General features: G+C 47.5%; 1 protein-coding gene across 1 annotated transcript; it reads right to left on the bottom strand.

The window, feature by feature from the left end:
- Positions 1-1,995: 1,995 nt before the first annotated feature.
- Positions 1,996-5,198, bottom strand: LOC137379203 (leukotriene B4 receptor 1-like). The gene has a single exon (XM_068049920.1). It carries the CDS (start codon positions 4,964-4,966, stop codon positions 3,941-3,943), a length of 1,026 nt encoding a protein of 341 aa, XP_067906021.1. The 5' UTR covers positions 4,967-5,198; the 3' UTR covers positions 1,996-3,940.
- Positions 5,199-15,933: the final 10,735 nt, after the last annotated feature.

Below are 15,933 nucleotides of genomic sequence, written 5' to 3' on the forward strand. Positions count from 1 at the left end.
AAAGGCCCTTTAAAAGTGGCTTCCCAAGACCCAGTGCCAACCTCCGAGAACACAATATTTAAATCATTTGCACACCCACCCCCAGTAGGCTTTAAAAATCCAGCCCAAAGAGGCCGCAAAGAGATATAGACGGGTTAAGTGAGTGGGCAACAAGGTGGCAAGTGGAGTATAATGTGGGGAAGGATGAGGTTATTCACTTTGGTAATAAGAATAGAAAAGCCGAATATTTTTTAAAAGGTGTGAAACTTTTAAATGTTGATGTTCAGGCAGACTTGGGTGTACTCGTACCAGGAACACAAAAAGTCAGCACACAGGTACAGCGAGCAATTAGGAAGATAAATGGCACATTGGATTTTATTGCAAGGGGATTGGAGTACAGGAATAAGCAAGTCTTGCTACAATTGTATTGCACTTTAGTGAGACCGCACCTGCAGTACTGTATGCAGTTCATCGCCATATTTAAGGAAGGATATATTTGCATTAGAGGCGGTACAGCGAAGGTTCACTAGATTGTTTCCTGGGATGAGAGGCTGAGTAAATTGGGCCTATACTCTCTGGAGTTTAGAAGAATGAGAGGTGATCTAATTGAAACATATAAGATTCTGAAGGGGCTTGACAGGGTAGACATTGAGAGGTTTTTACCCAGGCTGGGGAATGTAGAACACCTGGGTACAGGCTCAGAATAAGGGACAGATCATTTAGGACTGACATGAGGAGAAAAGTCTTCACTCAAAGGGTTGTGAATCTTTGAAATGTTCTATTCCAGAGGGTTGTGGATGCTCCATCATTGAGTATCACTGTGATTGATAGATTGTTGATCTCTCAGGGAATTAAGGGATATGGGACTAGGTGGGAAAGTGGAGTTGTGGTAGAAGATTAGCCATGATCGTATTGAATGGTGGAGCAGTCTCGAGGAGCCGTATGGTCTACTCCTGTTCTTATTTCTTATATTTTTACATTCTTATTTGCAACCAACTGCCATGCATTTTAGGTGAGATTATGGGCAGATCGCAATTGCAAATCACAATGAAGTACTGAACACTCTGTGATTTCATACTGGGATTACATAGAAGCAGTGAAGGGAGAAGAACTGTGGCACGAAAAACATGTTTGCTGAAAAGGGTTGGAATAGAGAAGTAAAGGGCAGGATGTTCCTGGCCCCTGGGTGGCCGGCTGGGAGGTGAAGGGGCTGGGGAAATAGCAGGGAGCCGTGTCGGTATGGTTCCCTGCTGCAGTCCTGTTGCGAGGGAAGGTTCCCACCTGCGGGAGCAGATGCCGAGCGGCTGTCCACCTCCATTTGGTGGGCAGCCAATTTAAATATTTAAGGACCTTATTAGGGTCGATTCTTCTGGCTCACTGGCAACAGTCCCTGACTGCTTGGGGAGACCACCAGCTTCACGGAGACGGTCTCCCTGTGGCCATCTGAGGTGTCATTCGAGCTGGAGTCTTGAAGAGGGGGCCACAGGCAGGGAAGGCTGCCCCCAAGGCCCCAGTGAGCTATCTGAAGGGACCTGCCTGCGTGATCCCCCTGATCTTTATTTTTTACTTACCTCTGTGCCCCCTCAATCCCCAAGCTGCCTCAGCAGTGCCCACCTGTCCCAGTGGGATTGCCAAGGCTCTACAGCTGCCAGCCCTCTGATTGGGCCAGCAGCATCAGGAGTCCACCCTCCATCCTTAACTGGCCAATTGGGAGACTGCCTCCAGTAAAATTGCCGAGGTGGTCCCAGTGCCATCAAGTGCAGACTCCGGACTCCCATTTCATCCTGACGTCGAGGTCCCAAAGCCCATGGTAAAATGCTGCCCAAAATGTGTGAACAATAAGCATTGACTTGATTTGCTTTATCAATTAAGGACAGACCAGAATATTGATACTCAACCTTCAGATATCCTTCACCTCTTTTATATTTCTGACTCCCCTCTAGCTATAGTCTGTTTTTCATGTAGTAAAATAATACACACATATTCATATGATACACATTAACAGTAATTGTCATAATGTTGCATTAATGCTTTAATTTGTGGCAATATTTGTTATTGCAGCATAGCACAAAAGCACAAATAAAGTGGAATGTATTAAAGAACGGCTTTGATTAACTGAACTCTTACTATATGTAGAAATTTGTTTTTCAATTTGTTGAGTGGATCTCATTATATGCAATATGCTTGCACAGCACCACATCCCAGTTACGTCCTAGTAAAAGCACATCATCTTCAAAAAAAGATATTTACAACGACATAGAGCTTTCCTATAAATTACATTGAAATGTACCTTTACATGACTTGCATGTGATGGCAGCATTATAAAAACAAATCTTAAATTTTCTCCTTCTCAAAACAAAATAGCTTTGTCAAACTAGACTTTCCATGAAGATATTGCACTTGACATTTTGAGACCATCCTTCAGTTCATAAACCTTTGAATATTCCAAATTTCTACTATCCCTTCATGACATGTAATTTGCACATTTAAAAGAATGAAAGACTTGCTTTTATATAGCACCTTTCATGGCTTTGCAATGCCCAAAGCACTTTACAGCTCATGAAGCACTTGTGAAGTGCACACTCTTGCACTGTAGGAAATGAGGCAGCCCAGTGGTGCACAGCAGGGTCCGAAAATAGCCATCAGATAAATGACCAGGTAATCTGTTTTAGTGATTTTGGTTGCAGGATAAATGTTGACCAGAGAGCTCTTCAAAAGCGTGCCATGGGGTCTGTTACACCTGAGAGGGAAGCCAGGGCTTTGGTTTGCCACCTTATCTGAAATGTGACACCTCTGACAGTGTAGCACCCCCTTAGTACTGCATTGAAGTATCAGCCTAGATTACAAACTGGAATCTCTGGAGTGAGACTCAAACCCACCACCTTCTGATTCAGAATTGCGAGTGCTACCACTGAGCTACCACTCACACATGCAAGGGTAAATTGGCTGAATGAACTCCTTGGTGTCATTAGATGCCAACAGCATGCATTGAAAATGTGCTGCACTGGAGCATTCATAAACCAGTGCTGACATGGGAATTAACAATTTCATTCTGAGGAAATCTTCTTCCATCACGACAGAAAATCAGTCTTCCTTGAATGCTTTGTTTTTCTTGTCAATATTAAGTAAGATCGAATAGTATGTAAGATTATTTCTCTTTCCGGCAAAACAGACATCAGTTATCAAAATGATCCAGTACACATACAAACACAACAAATGCTCTATCACTGATTTCAATATTGAAGCATCAGAATTCCCTATAATTATTTTAATATAAGGCAACGGTTAATCTAATGTAATAAATCCTGGTTATATGGAGGTAAATGGTTATATGTCTTCAATCTCACATCATGTAAGTAGCTTAACACTCTACAGATTTCTGTGTCATTTCAGCACTGCAGTAAGCAAAAAAAAGGAATTAGGAGTTTTTAAAGTTAATTTAGGAAACATTTACATGAGGAAAACAATCACAATATTTCTACTTTTTAATTCTGATTTCTACAACTCCGCAAGAAAAATGGCCATGCCGTACTTTTTAATTCATTTTTTATAGTACAGAAAATGAACATGATTCATAATGATTCAAGTTACTGTGAAAGTCATTAACCCATATGCAGGCTGCTTGTATGTTTTAGTATTGGACCTACAATCGAGTTCTGATTGAGTTTGAAACGTGACTTTTCTGTTCAACTTACCCCATTTTTCTACAAGATAATGGATGGAATCCTTCTCTGTGGGGCAGGTGGCAGAGGGCAGCTGAAAGAACTGCACCCAGTCAGCAGAAGCACCCTAGCTATCTGGTAATCATAGTTGCCAATTCCAGCCGCCATTGAAAGACCATGTGGCAACTGTTGCCAAGACAGTGGGAAGCTTCCTTGACAACCTGTGGCAGGGAGTGGTGATGGCAGGGAGATGGGGAGCTTTACCAGCTTTTGTTTGGTTGAAAAAGCAAAATGACACTTTAACTATCCTGTACAGAACAGATCTCTTCCATAGTGGCACTCGTGTCTTTTCTTGTGATATCCATGCATTCTTTTCCAGATTCTTCTTTAATAGAATGGGTCAGCTGGTCAAATAACTTAGTCAGGGCTGTTAGTCGAAAATTACGACGGATATTCCGTGCAGCAAATGCATAAACTACAGGATTGACGCAGCTGTTAATGAAAGCTAAAGCTCCAGTAACCAAGACGCCAATATCATAGAATTCACTGAATGTGTCTGACATGATTTGATTCGACGTTTTAGTCATCAGTGCTATGACTGAAGCCAGATTTAAAATGTGGTGAGGCACCCAGCAGATGAAAAACACAATCACCACACTGCCGATTACTACCCCGGTTCTGTTTTGCGTATTAAATGTCATCTGTTTCATTTTCCTTCCAATGCAAAAGTAACAAATAGACAGCACTGAAAAGGGGATTATAAAAGCAACCACGATTTGTATCATTGTGCACAAGATTTCCTGCTCATCGGTGTCAAATTGCATGTACAAGCATTGCTGCCTCCCGTTGGCATCAACACCTACCACCTGATAAATTAGCACCGGAACTGAAAAGAGGAAAGCCAAAACCCAGATGGCGGGCACCACCTTAACGACAACCTTGTTTCTGCGCCATCTCTGCATAGTAAATGGGTAGAAGACAGCCATGAAGCGCTCAGCACTCATCACTGTGATGAGGAAGATGCTTACGTACATGTTGCAGTAGACAAGGTAGGCCAGGATTTTGCAAAACGCTTCTCCAAAGGTCCAGCCATGCATAATGGTGTAGATCCACAAAGGCAAGGTGATCAGAACAAGCATATCAACTATTGCCAAGTTAAGTATCAGCACAACGGTGGGAGATCTCTGCTTCACAGCAAAAAGTATAATGCAGATGACTAATACATTCCCTGGTACTCCGAGGAGGCAAGCCAGGCTGAGGATGATGCTTGCCGCTGCATTTTGTGCTGTAAATAGCTGATCTGTCCCATTGTTACTCATCTCCATTGTAGTTGACTTGAGCTCCTCTCCAACCTCAGTAATCAGCTACTTTCTTAACATCCTCCAGAAACTATTTCCTCATTTTATTTGAATCATTCAAAGCCCTACGTGATATAGGAATCCGAATCTTGCATACCAAGCACAATATATTACTCTTACTTCAAATGGGCTGGCAATATTTCCTTTGTATAGCTGCCAGAACTGTTTTGATCAGTCAGAGATCAACAGAGCTCAAGAAGCTCCTTTGACAAAAAGTTTGAAACTCATAAACATAATAAATTAAATAGAGTTCCTCAAACTATCTTTTACTGATTAACTGTGATACTTTTAGAATGACTATTAAATCATGCAGAACAGGGAAGTGACAGTTTGGATGTCTGGTTTGCACTCCATTTGGGGATCCCAGCCAGGCGAGTGGAAGTGTTTCTATAACTGGGTCTCATTTCATTACACAAACACTAAATGTCATTATAGGAGGAGGCCATTCACCCTGCAGGGCCTGCTCCACCATTCAATTAGAATGGTTGATCTGCAACTCAACCCCATTTGCTCCATATCCCTTGATACCCTTACCTAACAAAAATTTGTCAATCCCAGTCTTACAAGCTCCAATTGTCCCATGATCCACAGCCTTTTGGAAGAAGATAGTTCTAGATTTCCACCACCCTTTGTGTGATAAGGTGTTTCCTGAATTTGCTCCTAAATGGCCCAGCTCTAATGTTAAGATTATGGGTTCAATTTTCCTGGCCCCACAGGGATGGGTTTGGAGATGGGGTGGGGGCCAGTTCGGTAACAGGAAACCTCGTCAGGATGACTCCCGATACTGTCCCGCCTCCGGGCGATTTTCCCAGGGGCAGGCTCGCCCGGGAATCGGCAGCCTGCTTCATGGAGGTGGGTAGGCAATAAAGCCAATTTAAGGCCCCAATCAAGGACTATTTTTCCCCAGCGTTGCAATTTTCCTGCTGTCACACAGGCGCCTTGCTGGTTTGGGAGACCGGCAATGCTGTGAAGGCAGCCTCTCGCTGTGAGATCAGCAGTCCAGAAGTAGCTGAATTAATTGGCAGCATCAGGGGGCCACAATGCTCATAGAGCTCGAGGGGCTGCCGCAGACATTCTTCTGAAGGAGTTAATCATCCACATCGAGGGCCCCTCACAGTACTTTGTCATCTTAAGGCTGAAGCATTTGCAACAATCTTCAGCTAGAAGTGCTGAGTGGATGATCCATCTTGGTCTCCTCCTGAAGTCCCCAGCATCACAGATGCCAGTCTTCAGCCAATTCAATTCACTCTGCGTAATACCAAGAAAAGGCTGAAAGCACTGGATACTGCAAAGGCTATGGGCCCTGACAACATTCTGACAATAGTATGGAAGACCTGTACTCCAGAACTTGCTGCGCCCCTAGCCAAGCTGTTCCAATACAGCTACAACACTGGCATCTACCAGGCATGTGGAAAATTGCCCAGGTATGTCCTGTACACAAAAAGCAGGACAAATCCAACCCAGTCAATTACCACCCCATCACTCTACTCTCAATCATCAGTAAAGTGATGGAAGGTATCATCGACAGTGCTATCACGTGGCACTTGCTTAGCAATAACCTGCCCACTGATGCTCAGTTTGGGTTCCACCAGGGCGACTCAGCTCCTGACCTCATTACAGCCTTGGTTCAAACATGGACAAAGGAGCTGAACTCCAGAGGTGAGGTGAGAGTGACTGCCCTTGACATCAAGGCAGCATTTGACTGAGTATGGCATCAAGGAGCCCTAGCAAAACTGGAGTCGATGGGAATCGGAGAAAACTCTCCGCTGGTTGGAGTCCTACTTGGAGCAAAGGAAGATGGCTGTGGTTGTTGGAGTTCAATCATCTCAACTCCAGGACATCATTGCAGGAGATTCTCAGGGTAGTGTCCTAGGCCCAACCATCTCCAGCTGCTTCATCAATGACCTTCTTTCAATCATAATGTCAGAAGTGGGGATGTTCGCTGATGATTGCACAATGTTCAGACCATTCGTGACTCCTCAGATACTGCGTAGAAATGCTGCAAGACCTGAACAATATCCAGGCTTGGGCTGACAAGTGGCAAGTAACATTCATGCCACACAAGTGCCAGGAAATGACCATCTCGAACAAGAGAGAATCTAACCATCTCCCCTTGACATTCAATGGCATTACGAACGCTGAACTCCCCACTGTCAACATTCTGGGGGGTCACCGTTGACTATAAACTGAATTAGAGTAGCCATATAAATTAAAGCCTGGCTACCAGACCCGAACCCAACCAAACACGACTACATGTGTCGGATTCGGGTCTGGTCTCTATTCTGCATCCAGCATGCGGGCTGTGGTCGGGTCGGGCTGGACTGTACCATTTTGTTTCGTATTGTTTTTGTTTTAATCTATGATTTTTTTCTGTCTCATTAATATGTTTGTTATTTTCAGGTTGGATTGTGCTTGATGGCCAGCACAGACACGATGGGCCGAAGGGCCTGTTTCTGTGCTGTATAACTCTGCGACTCTATATCACCGTTCCTTCACTGTCGCTTGGTCAAAATCCTGGAACTCCCTTCCTAACAGCACTGTGGGTGTACCTACCCCACATGGACTGCAGTGGTTCAAAAAGGCGGCTCACCACCACCTTCTCAAGGGCAATTAGGGATGGCAAAAAATGCTGGCCTAGCCAGCGACGCCCAAAGAAAAATCCCATGAATGAAGGAAAATAATCTTTTTTCACCACTGAAGAGGGAGACCTTCGTGCGTGCTTCCATTTTGAGGTTCCCCCTTGGTATCCGTCTTCTCCAACAGCGCTCACCTCATTTGCTGGGGCAACTAGATGAACACTGGGGTGGTGGTCAGCATGCGGGTGGGGACTGGCATGGGAGTGGGTGGAGGGCACAGGAGGGGCAACAACATCGTAGGGGAACGGGGGACAGCCATGGGGAGATGGCATTGCAGGGGGATGGCATGGGGGAAGGGCATGGGAGTGGGGGACCATGTTTGGCTACCGCATGGGGGGACAGTGTGGGAAGGGTTAGGGGAATGGCATGAGGGGAATGGCATCATGGGGGGCTGGGGTCAGTATGGGAGGTGGGGAAATGGCATGTGAGGGGCGGCGAATGCATGGGATGGACTGGGGGATGGGGGTGACATAGGAAGAAAGGGTGTGATGGGGAATGGGATGGGGATGATATGAGAGGAATGAAAGACATGGGAGGGGTATAGCATGAGAGGAATGGCATGGGAAGGATGGAATAGCATGAGATGGAGATATAAAGAAGTACTGTTGCATTAAAGATACTAATTTCACTGCAAATGTTTTGCACATCTGTTTGTAATAACTAATAATTCTCTGCATCTCTGTCCAAAAGCCATTAGGTGTAAGCATGTTAAATGAGGAATGGCCATGAAATTTGACTCTGTACCTTGCGTTCACTTCTGGCATACCCCAAGCTGTATTAGCGTGGGCTTTAAGATCTACACTAGAGGTATGCAGAGTGGGCAGATCATGCCATCAGTCAGTGTGTAACGTTGATTTGACTCCAGAGCTGCCATTTTCAACCTCGTCACTTTAGCTAAAGCCCTCTCTTAACTTCACAAAATTGAGCAGGCGGTCAGCAGCAGGAAGGACCCTCACCCCCTCCCACCAGCACTATTTAAGGGGAATATCAACAACTTGCAGGTGACTTGCTGATTACTTCCTACTGCCTCTATTTGTGTTTGTGGAAGTGCTGGGTCTTTTAAGACATTGGTTAAAATTGATGTAAAAGCAAAATACTGCGGATGCTGGAAATCTGAAATAAAAACAAGAAATGCTGGAACCACTCAGCAGGTCTGGCAGCATCTGTGAAAAGAGAAGCAGAGTTAACGTTTCGGGTCAGTGACCCTTCTTCGGAACTGACAAATATTAGAAAATTGTTAAAATTGATGGTTAAAATTGATGGTCTGCCGGGAGTTGTGCTGCATGTGGGAAATTTGTTACTTGTTATGGCAAGGGCTCTGGACACACCATTTGTTCCCAGTCCTGGGTGCTATAAGATGCATTCTCCCTCAGGCTGGAGCATGAGAGGGAGATGGAGCAGATGCAGCAAATAAGAGGACAAGCTGCTCACAGAGGGAGAAGAAGGAGGGGGAGAGGGGCTCTTAGCAGGAGGCCTTATCCTTCCAGAAGCATTTCTCTTACCGCCACCTAAGCCAAGAGCAGCATGTGCTTCATCTGCGCTTTACAAACACAGTGTTCCCAGAACTCTGCAACCTCAGAGCAGAGCAAGGATGGTGCTGCCAGTGGCTGTGAATGTGGCCGTGGCCTATATTTCTTTTTGTCAGAATCCCTCCAGGCTGCAGCAGACGACATCTCTAATGTCTCCCAGTTTGCTGTCCACTTCTGCATCAGAGGTGACAGATGCTCTTTATGCCAGGAGTGGAGACTTTAATGATTTCTCTCTGAACTCAGAGAAGCAGGCGGAGTGCACATGTGGCTTTGCCAGGATAGCGGGCTTCTCCATGGTACAGGGTGCCTTTGACTATTCACACCTCTTTGCGGGTGCTACATCTCAATGCCGAGATGTACAGCAACCACAAAGGTTATTGCTCAATAAATGTGCATTTGGGGCGTGACCACGTTCAGGGCATCATGCTGGTGAATCCACTATCCTGGCAGCAGCCATGATGCTTTCATTCTGCGCCAGTCTGCTGTCCCTCAGTATTTGAGCCACCACATCAAACACCTGGCTCATGATTCTGCTCCGCAACCCAACCACATGTGGGCAGCATGTGCACAATGAGAGCCATGCTGTCATGGGAAATATCATAGAGCAGATCACTGGAGCACTGAAGCAATGGTTCTGCTGCCTCGACCACACTGCAGGAGCCCTGCAGTACTTGTCAGAGCAACTGTCCTGATTCATGGTGGTCTGCTGCATTCTCCACAGCCCAATCATCGTGAGGGCACAGCCCTTCCCACCATGGATTCAGCGAGCCCCCCAACAGAGGAGGAGGAGGAGGAAGAGGAGGAGAAGGAAGGGAGGAGGCAGCCAGCACATCCATGTTTTGGTAGGCTGTCCATAAGCACCTCATTTGACTCTGGTTCCCTTGAGCAAAACCCTGAATCCCCAATACTCAGATTGGGGACATCAATGGAGGACATCCAGATGGCCTTGCAGCATGCCCTCAAGCAGCTCTGGGTCTTGAGGGCCCAGCTTCGGACTGCACTATCGCAGTATGGGTGGCAGCAATTTGGGTAAGTTAACTGACGGGCAACAACAGAGGTACTGGTGGCGTGACAGTGATGGGAGGACAAATGCTGTCATCCTGAGAGAGGGCACCAAGTTTGTGCTCCACTGGGGCAGTGCCACAGCAATCCAAGTAATCTACTGGAGCACAAACTTCTGGGCTGCTGTGAGACTCTGCAAGCCTCTTTGAGCACAGATTTCCACAACCATAACGGCAGCAGTCTGAACCTGCATGGCACCAAGCTGGGCTTGCATGACCACAAGCCTGAGCTTCAACTGCAGCACTCAGACATTGGGTGGTTTCTGCTTATGCTGCAATGGAAGCTGAGACGTGGGCCATCAGATACTGAATCATGGTTGGGTCCATAAATGTGGTAATGGAATTGGCTACCATTTCCATGCATTTCCATGCTGGAAAGCATGGACTGCACGCTCTGCGCAAAGCCCTGTGCCATGTCAGAGCCAGACTCCTCCATGCTCCTTCACAGTCGTTCTCTGGAGTGCCTGACAATGCACTAAGCATTTCCGTGCATGCCTATCAGCCTTTTCTTATATGCCTTCCCATCAGAACCCTCATCTAAGTCCTCTGTAGCAGAACACTTTGGTAACCTCACCCTCCATTGAGCTGGAACCTGCACTATCCTTTCCCTTTGCCCTAATTGCAGGCCACTCGTGCCCAGTGACTCGCTATGTACAGATCCCATCTCTATGCTACTTTCTAAAGTACACACAGTGCCTGTACCTGAGCTGGTGGCTGTGAATGTGAGATCATGTTACAGTGTTTCTTCATCATCAGTGTCCTGCTCCTCTTGGCCTTTCTGCTCCCATACCATTGTCTGGCCATGTGTCAGTTCTTGGGTATCTGAAGGGCGAAAGGCTTGTGAGGAGGGAAAGGGGCGGAAGTTGGCACCATGGGAGCTTGTATATCACAAGAGCTTGTGGGATGAGGTGGAAGTGGAATGTGAGAAGGTGAATTAGGTAGGAACAAACTGTCATCTTCTATGGTTTCAGCCTTGCCGCTGGCCACTGCCTTCGTGATGACCACGCCAATGATGGTGACCACCGCCTCCTCCATGGATGTGAGGACATGTAGCCATGCCTATCTTCCACCAGTTAGCTGCTGGTGCCTCCAGTTATGCGCCACCTTATCCTGCAAGAGAGATAGGAAGTACCTCTCGGGGGAGGTGGTGGCGTAATGGTATTGTCACTGGATGAGTAACCCAGATACCCAGCGTATTGCTCTGGGGACATGGGTTCAAGTCCCACCATGGCAGAAGGTGGAATTTGAATTCAATTAATAAATCTGGAATTAAAAGCTAGTTTAATGGTGACCATGAACCCATTGCCGATTGCTGTAAAAACACATCTGGTTCACTAATGTCCTTTAGGGAAGGAAATCTGCCCTCCTTACCTGGTCTGGCCTACATGTGATTTCAGACCCACAGCAATGTGGTTGACTCTTAAATGCCCTCTGAAATGGCCTAGCAAGCCACTCAGTTGTATCTAACCACTATGAAGTCAGTAAGGAATGAAACCAGGCAGACCACCCGGCATCGACCTAGGCGCTGGAAATGACAACGGCAAACCCTGCCCTGTCGACCCTGCAAAGTCCTCCTTACTAACATCTGGGGGCTTGTACCAAAATTGGGAGAGCTGTCCCACAGGCTAGTCAAGCAACAGCCTGACATAGTCATACTCACCGAATCATACATTGCAGACAATGTCCCAAACACTGCCATCACCATCCCTGGGTATGTTCTGTTCCACCGGCAGGACAGACCCAGCAGAGGTGGCAGCACAGTGGTATACAGTTGGGAGGGAGTTGCCCTGGGAGTCCTCAACATTGACTCCAGACCCCATGAAGTCTCATGGCATCAGGTCAAACATGGACAAGGAAATCTCCTGCTGATTACCATCTACTGCCAACCCTCAGCTGATGAATCAGTACTCCTCCATGTTGAACAGCACTTGGAGGAAGCACTGAGGGTGGAAAGGGCGCAGAATGTACTTTGGGTAGGAAACTTCAATGTCCATCATCAAGAGTGCTTGGTAACACCACTACTGACTGAGCCCTAAAGGTCATAGCTGCTAGACTGAGCCTGCAGCAGGTGGTGAGAAAACCAACAAGAGGGGAAAACATACTTGACCTCGTCCTGACCAATCTGCCTGCCGCAGATGCATCTGCCTGTGACAGTATTGATCGGGGTGACCACTGCACAGTCCTTGTGGAGACAAAGTCACATTGAGGATACCCTCCATCGTGTTGTGTGACACTACAACCCGTGCTAAATTGGATAGATTTCGAACAGATCTAGCAATGCAAAACTGGGCATCCATAAGGCAATGTGGGCCGTCAGCACCAGCAGAATTGTACTCAACTACAATCTGTAACCTCATGGCCCAGCATATCCCCCACTCTATCATTTCCATCAAGTTGGGGGACCAACCCTGGTTCAATGAAGAGTGCAGGAGGGCATGCCAGGAGCAGCACCAGGCATACCTCAAAATGGAAGTGTCAACCTGGTGAAGCTACAATCAGGGCTACTTGCGTGTCAAACAGCGTAAGCAGCATGCGATAGACAGAGCTAAGCGATCCCATAACCAACGGATCAGATTTCAGCTCTGCAGTCCTGACACATCCAGTCATGAATGGCGGATAATTAATCAACTAACAGGAGGAGGTGGCTCCACAAATATCCCCATCCTCGATGCGGGGGGAGCCCAGCACATCAGTGCAAATGATGAGGCTGAAGCATTTGCAACAATCTTCAGCCAGAAGTGCCGAGTGGATGACCCATCTCTGCCTCCTCCTGAAGTCACCAGCATCACAGATGCCAGTCTTCAACCAATTCGATTCACTCCGAGTGATATCAAGTAAAGGCCTGCTACCCGACGGAACCTGACAACATCTGTCAGGTTGGGGTCGAGTCGGGCCCCCCTTTCAGGTCTGGCTTTCGGGCTCAGGCCGGGTCGGGCTGGGTCCAGATCCAACTGGACACACACGGTAAGAGCTCTGCTGGTAAGTATTAAAAATAAAAAACTTGCCTGAGCTGGGCGTCCAGGACGTAACTGAGTCTGCGCAGTGAGCGGGTTACATCACTATGACACCATCACGCATGCGCTGCAGCATCGTAGAGCTTCCCAGTCAGAAGGTAAGTAAAGGGATGGTCGGTTCAGGTTCAGGTCGGGTCGGGTGAAGGGCGAAATTGGAGGGACTCAGGCCGGGTCGGGCTCAGGTCCACTGTGGATCTGTCGGGCTCGGGTCGGGTTCTTTTTCCTGACCTAAGCAGGCCTTTAATATCAAGTAACGATTGAAGACCCTGGATACTGCAAAGGCTATGGGCCCTGACAACATTTCGGCAATAGTACGGAAGACCTGTGCTTCAGAACTTGCCACGCCCCTAGCCAAACTGTTCCAGTACAGCTACAACACTGGCATCTACCCGGCAAAGTGGAAAATTGCGCAGGTATGTCCTGTACACAAAAAGCAGGATAAATCCAACCCAGCCAATTACCGCCCCATCAGTCTACTCCCAATCAGCAGTAAAGTGATGGAAGGTGTTGTCAACAGTGCCATTAAGCAGGACTTGCTTAGCAATAACCTACTCAGTGACGCTCAGTTTGGGTTCCACCAAGGCCACTCAGCTCCTGACATCATTACAGCCTTGGTTCAAACATGGACAAAAGAGCTGAACTCCAGAGGGTGAGGTGAGAGCCACTGCCCTTGACATCAAGGCAGCATTTGACTGAGGTATGGCATCAAGGAGCCCTAGCAAAACTGGAGTCAATGGGAATCAGGGAAAACTCTCCGCCGGTTGGAGTCATACCTAGAAAAAAGGAAGATTGTCGAGATTGTTGGAGTTCAATCATCTCAACTCCAGGCCATCACCGCAGGAGTTCCTCATGGTAGAGGCCTGCTATCCGACCCAAACCCGACGGGACCCAACAACGTGTTGGGTTCGGGTCAGGTTGGGCCCATCTTCAGGCTCCGGCTTTCAGGCTCGGGTCGGGTCGGGCCGGACACGTAGGGTCAGTGCTGTGCTAGTAAGTATTAAAAATAAAAAACTGACCTGAGCTGGGAGTCCGGGACGAAACTGAGTCAGCGCAGTGAGCGAGTGACATCAATATGACGTCATCACGCATGCGCGGCAGCTTCATGGAGGTTGTGAGTCGAGAGGTAAGTAAACAGATGACCAGGTCGGGCTCGGGTCGGGTCGAGTCGGGGCAGGCTTGGGTCGGGTCGGGCTTGGATCTAAAGTAGAGGGACTTGGGCCGGGTCGGGCTCGGGTCCACAGTGGTTCGGTCGAGTTCGGGTTGGGTTCGTTTTCCCGACCTAAAGTAGGCCTCTACCCCAGGGTAATGTCCTAGGCCCAACCATCTTCAGCTGCTTCATCAATGACCTTCCTTCAATCATAAAGTCAGAAGTGGGGATGTTCGCTGATGATTGCACAATGTTCAGCACCATTCGTGATTCCTCAGATACTGAAGCAGTCTGTGTAGAAATGCAGCAAGACCTGGACAATATCCAGGCTTGGGCTGATAAGTGGCAAGTGACATTCACACCACACAAGTGCCAGGCAAAGACCATCTCCAATGAGAGAAAATCTAACCATCTCCCCTTGACATTCAATGACAACACGATTGCTGAATCCCCACTATCAGCATCCTGGGGGTTACCATTTACCAGAAACTGAACTGGAGTAGCCATATAAATACCATGCTACAAGAGCAGGTCAGAGGCTAGGAATCCTGCGGCAAGGAACTCACCTCCTGACTCCTCAAAGCTTGTCCACCATCTACGAGGCACAAATCAGGAGTGTGATGGAACACTCTCCACTTGCCTGGATAGATGCTACTCCAACAACACTCAAAAAGCTCGACACCATCCAGGACAAAGCAACCTGCTTGATTGGCACCCCGTGCACAAACATTCACTCCCTTCACCATCGACACACAGTGGCAGCAGTGTGTACCATCTACAAGATGGACTGCAGCAACGCACCATGGCTCCATAGACAGCACCTTCCAACACCGCAACTTCTACCAACTAGAACGACAAGGGCAGCAGATGTATGGGAGCACCACCACCTGCAAGTTCCCCTCCAAGCCACACACCATCCTGACTTGGAACTATATCGCCATTCCTTCACTGTCACTGGATCAAAATCCTGGAACACCCTTCCTAACAGCTCTGTGGGTGTACCTACCTCACATGGACTGCAGCGGTTCAAGAAGGCAGCTCACCACCACGCAATTAGGGATGGCAACAAATGCTGGCCTACCCCATGACGTCCAAAAAAAGTCCCATGAACGAATAAAAAAATAGTATCGTGCAGTGTATTTGGGCGATGTAGCTTCATGGTTAAATAGTTGGCAGTGTGTGCAAGCTGTGAGATGTGGGTGTGAGGCTTGTACAGTGTTAAGTGTGTGAGGGTGTGCTGCACCTATGAATGTAAAATATGAGGATAATAGAGAATCTTGGTAGGTGAGCAATGGGGTGTGGTGCGTTGAGCACTGTGTGAGTCTAGTGACTCAGTTGTAAGGATTTAGCATTTGAAGGTGATGGCACTGACCTTGGCCTCTCATGTGAGGTCATTAATCTTCTTTTGGCACTGCATCCAACTTCTCAGGGTGACTGTTCACATTGACATCCATGGCTGTGTACTCCATTCCCTTCTAAGTTCTTGTTTAGAGGGACTCCTGGCCCCTTGTGACTCCTCTCTCCTTCTGTTCAGTTTCTGTGCCAGG

The sequence above is a fragment of the Heterodontus francisci genome, chromosome 17 (assembly GCF_036365525.1).
Source record: "Heterodontus francisci isolate sHetFra1 chromosome 17, sHetFra1.hap1, whole genome shotgun sequence".
Lineage (NCBI taxonomy): Eukaryota > Metazoa > Chordata > Chondrichthyes > Heterodontiformes > Heterodontidae > Heterodontus > Heterodontus francisci.

Excerpts from the sequence above, each read along its gene's own strand:
- LOC137379203 (XM_068049920.1), bottom strand. The coding sequence starts at position 4,966 with ATGGAGATGAGTAACAATGGGACAGATCAGCTATTTACAGCACAAAAT.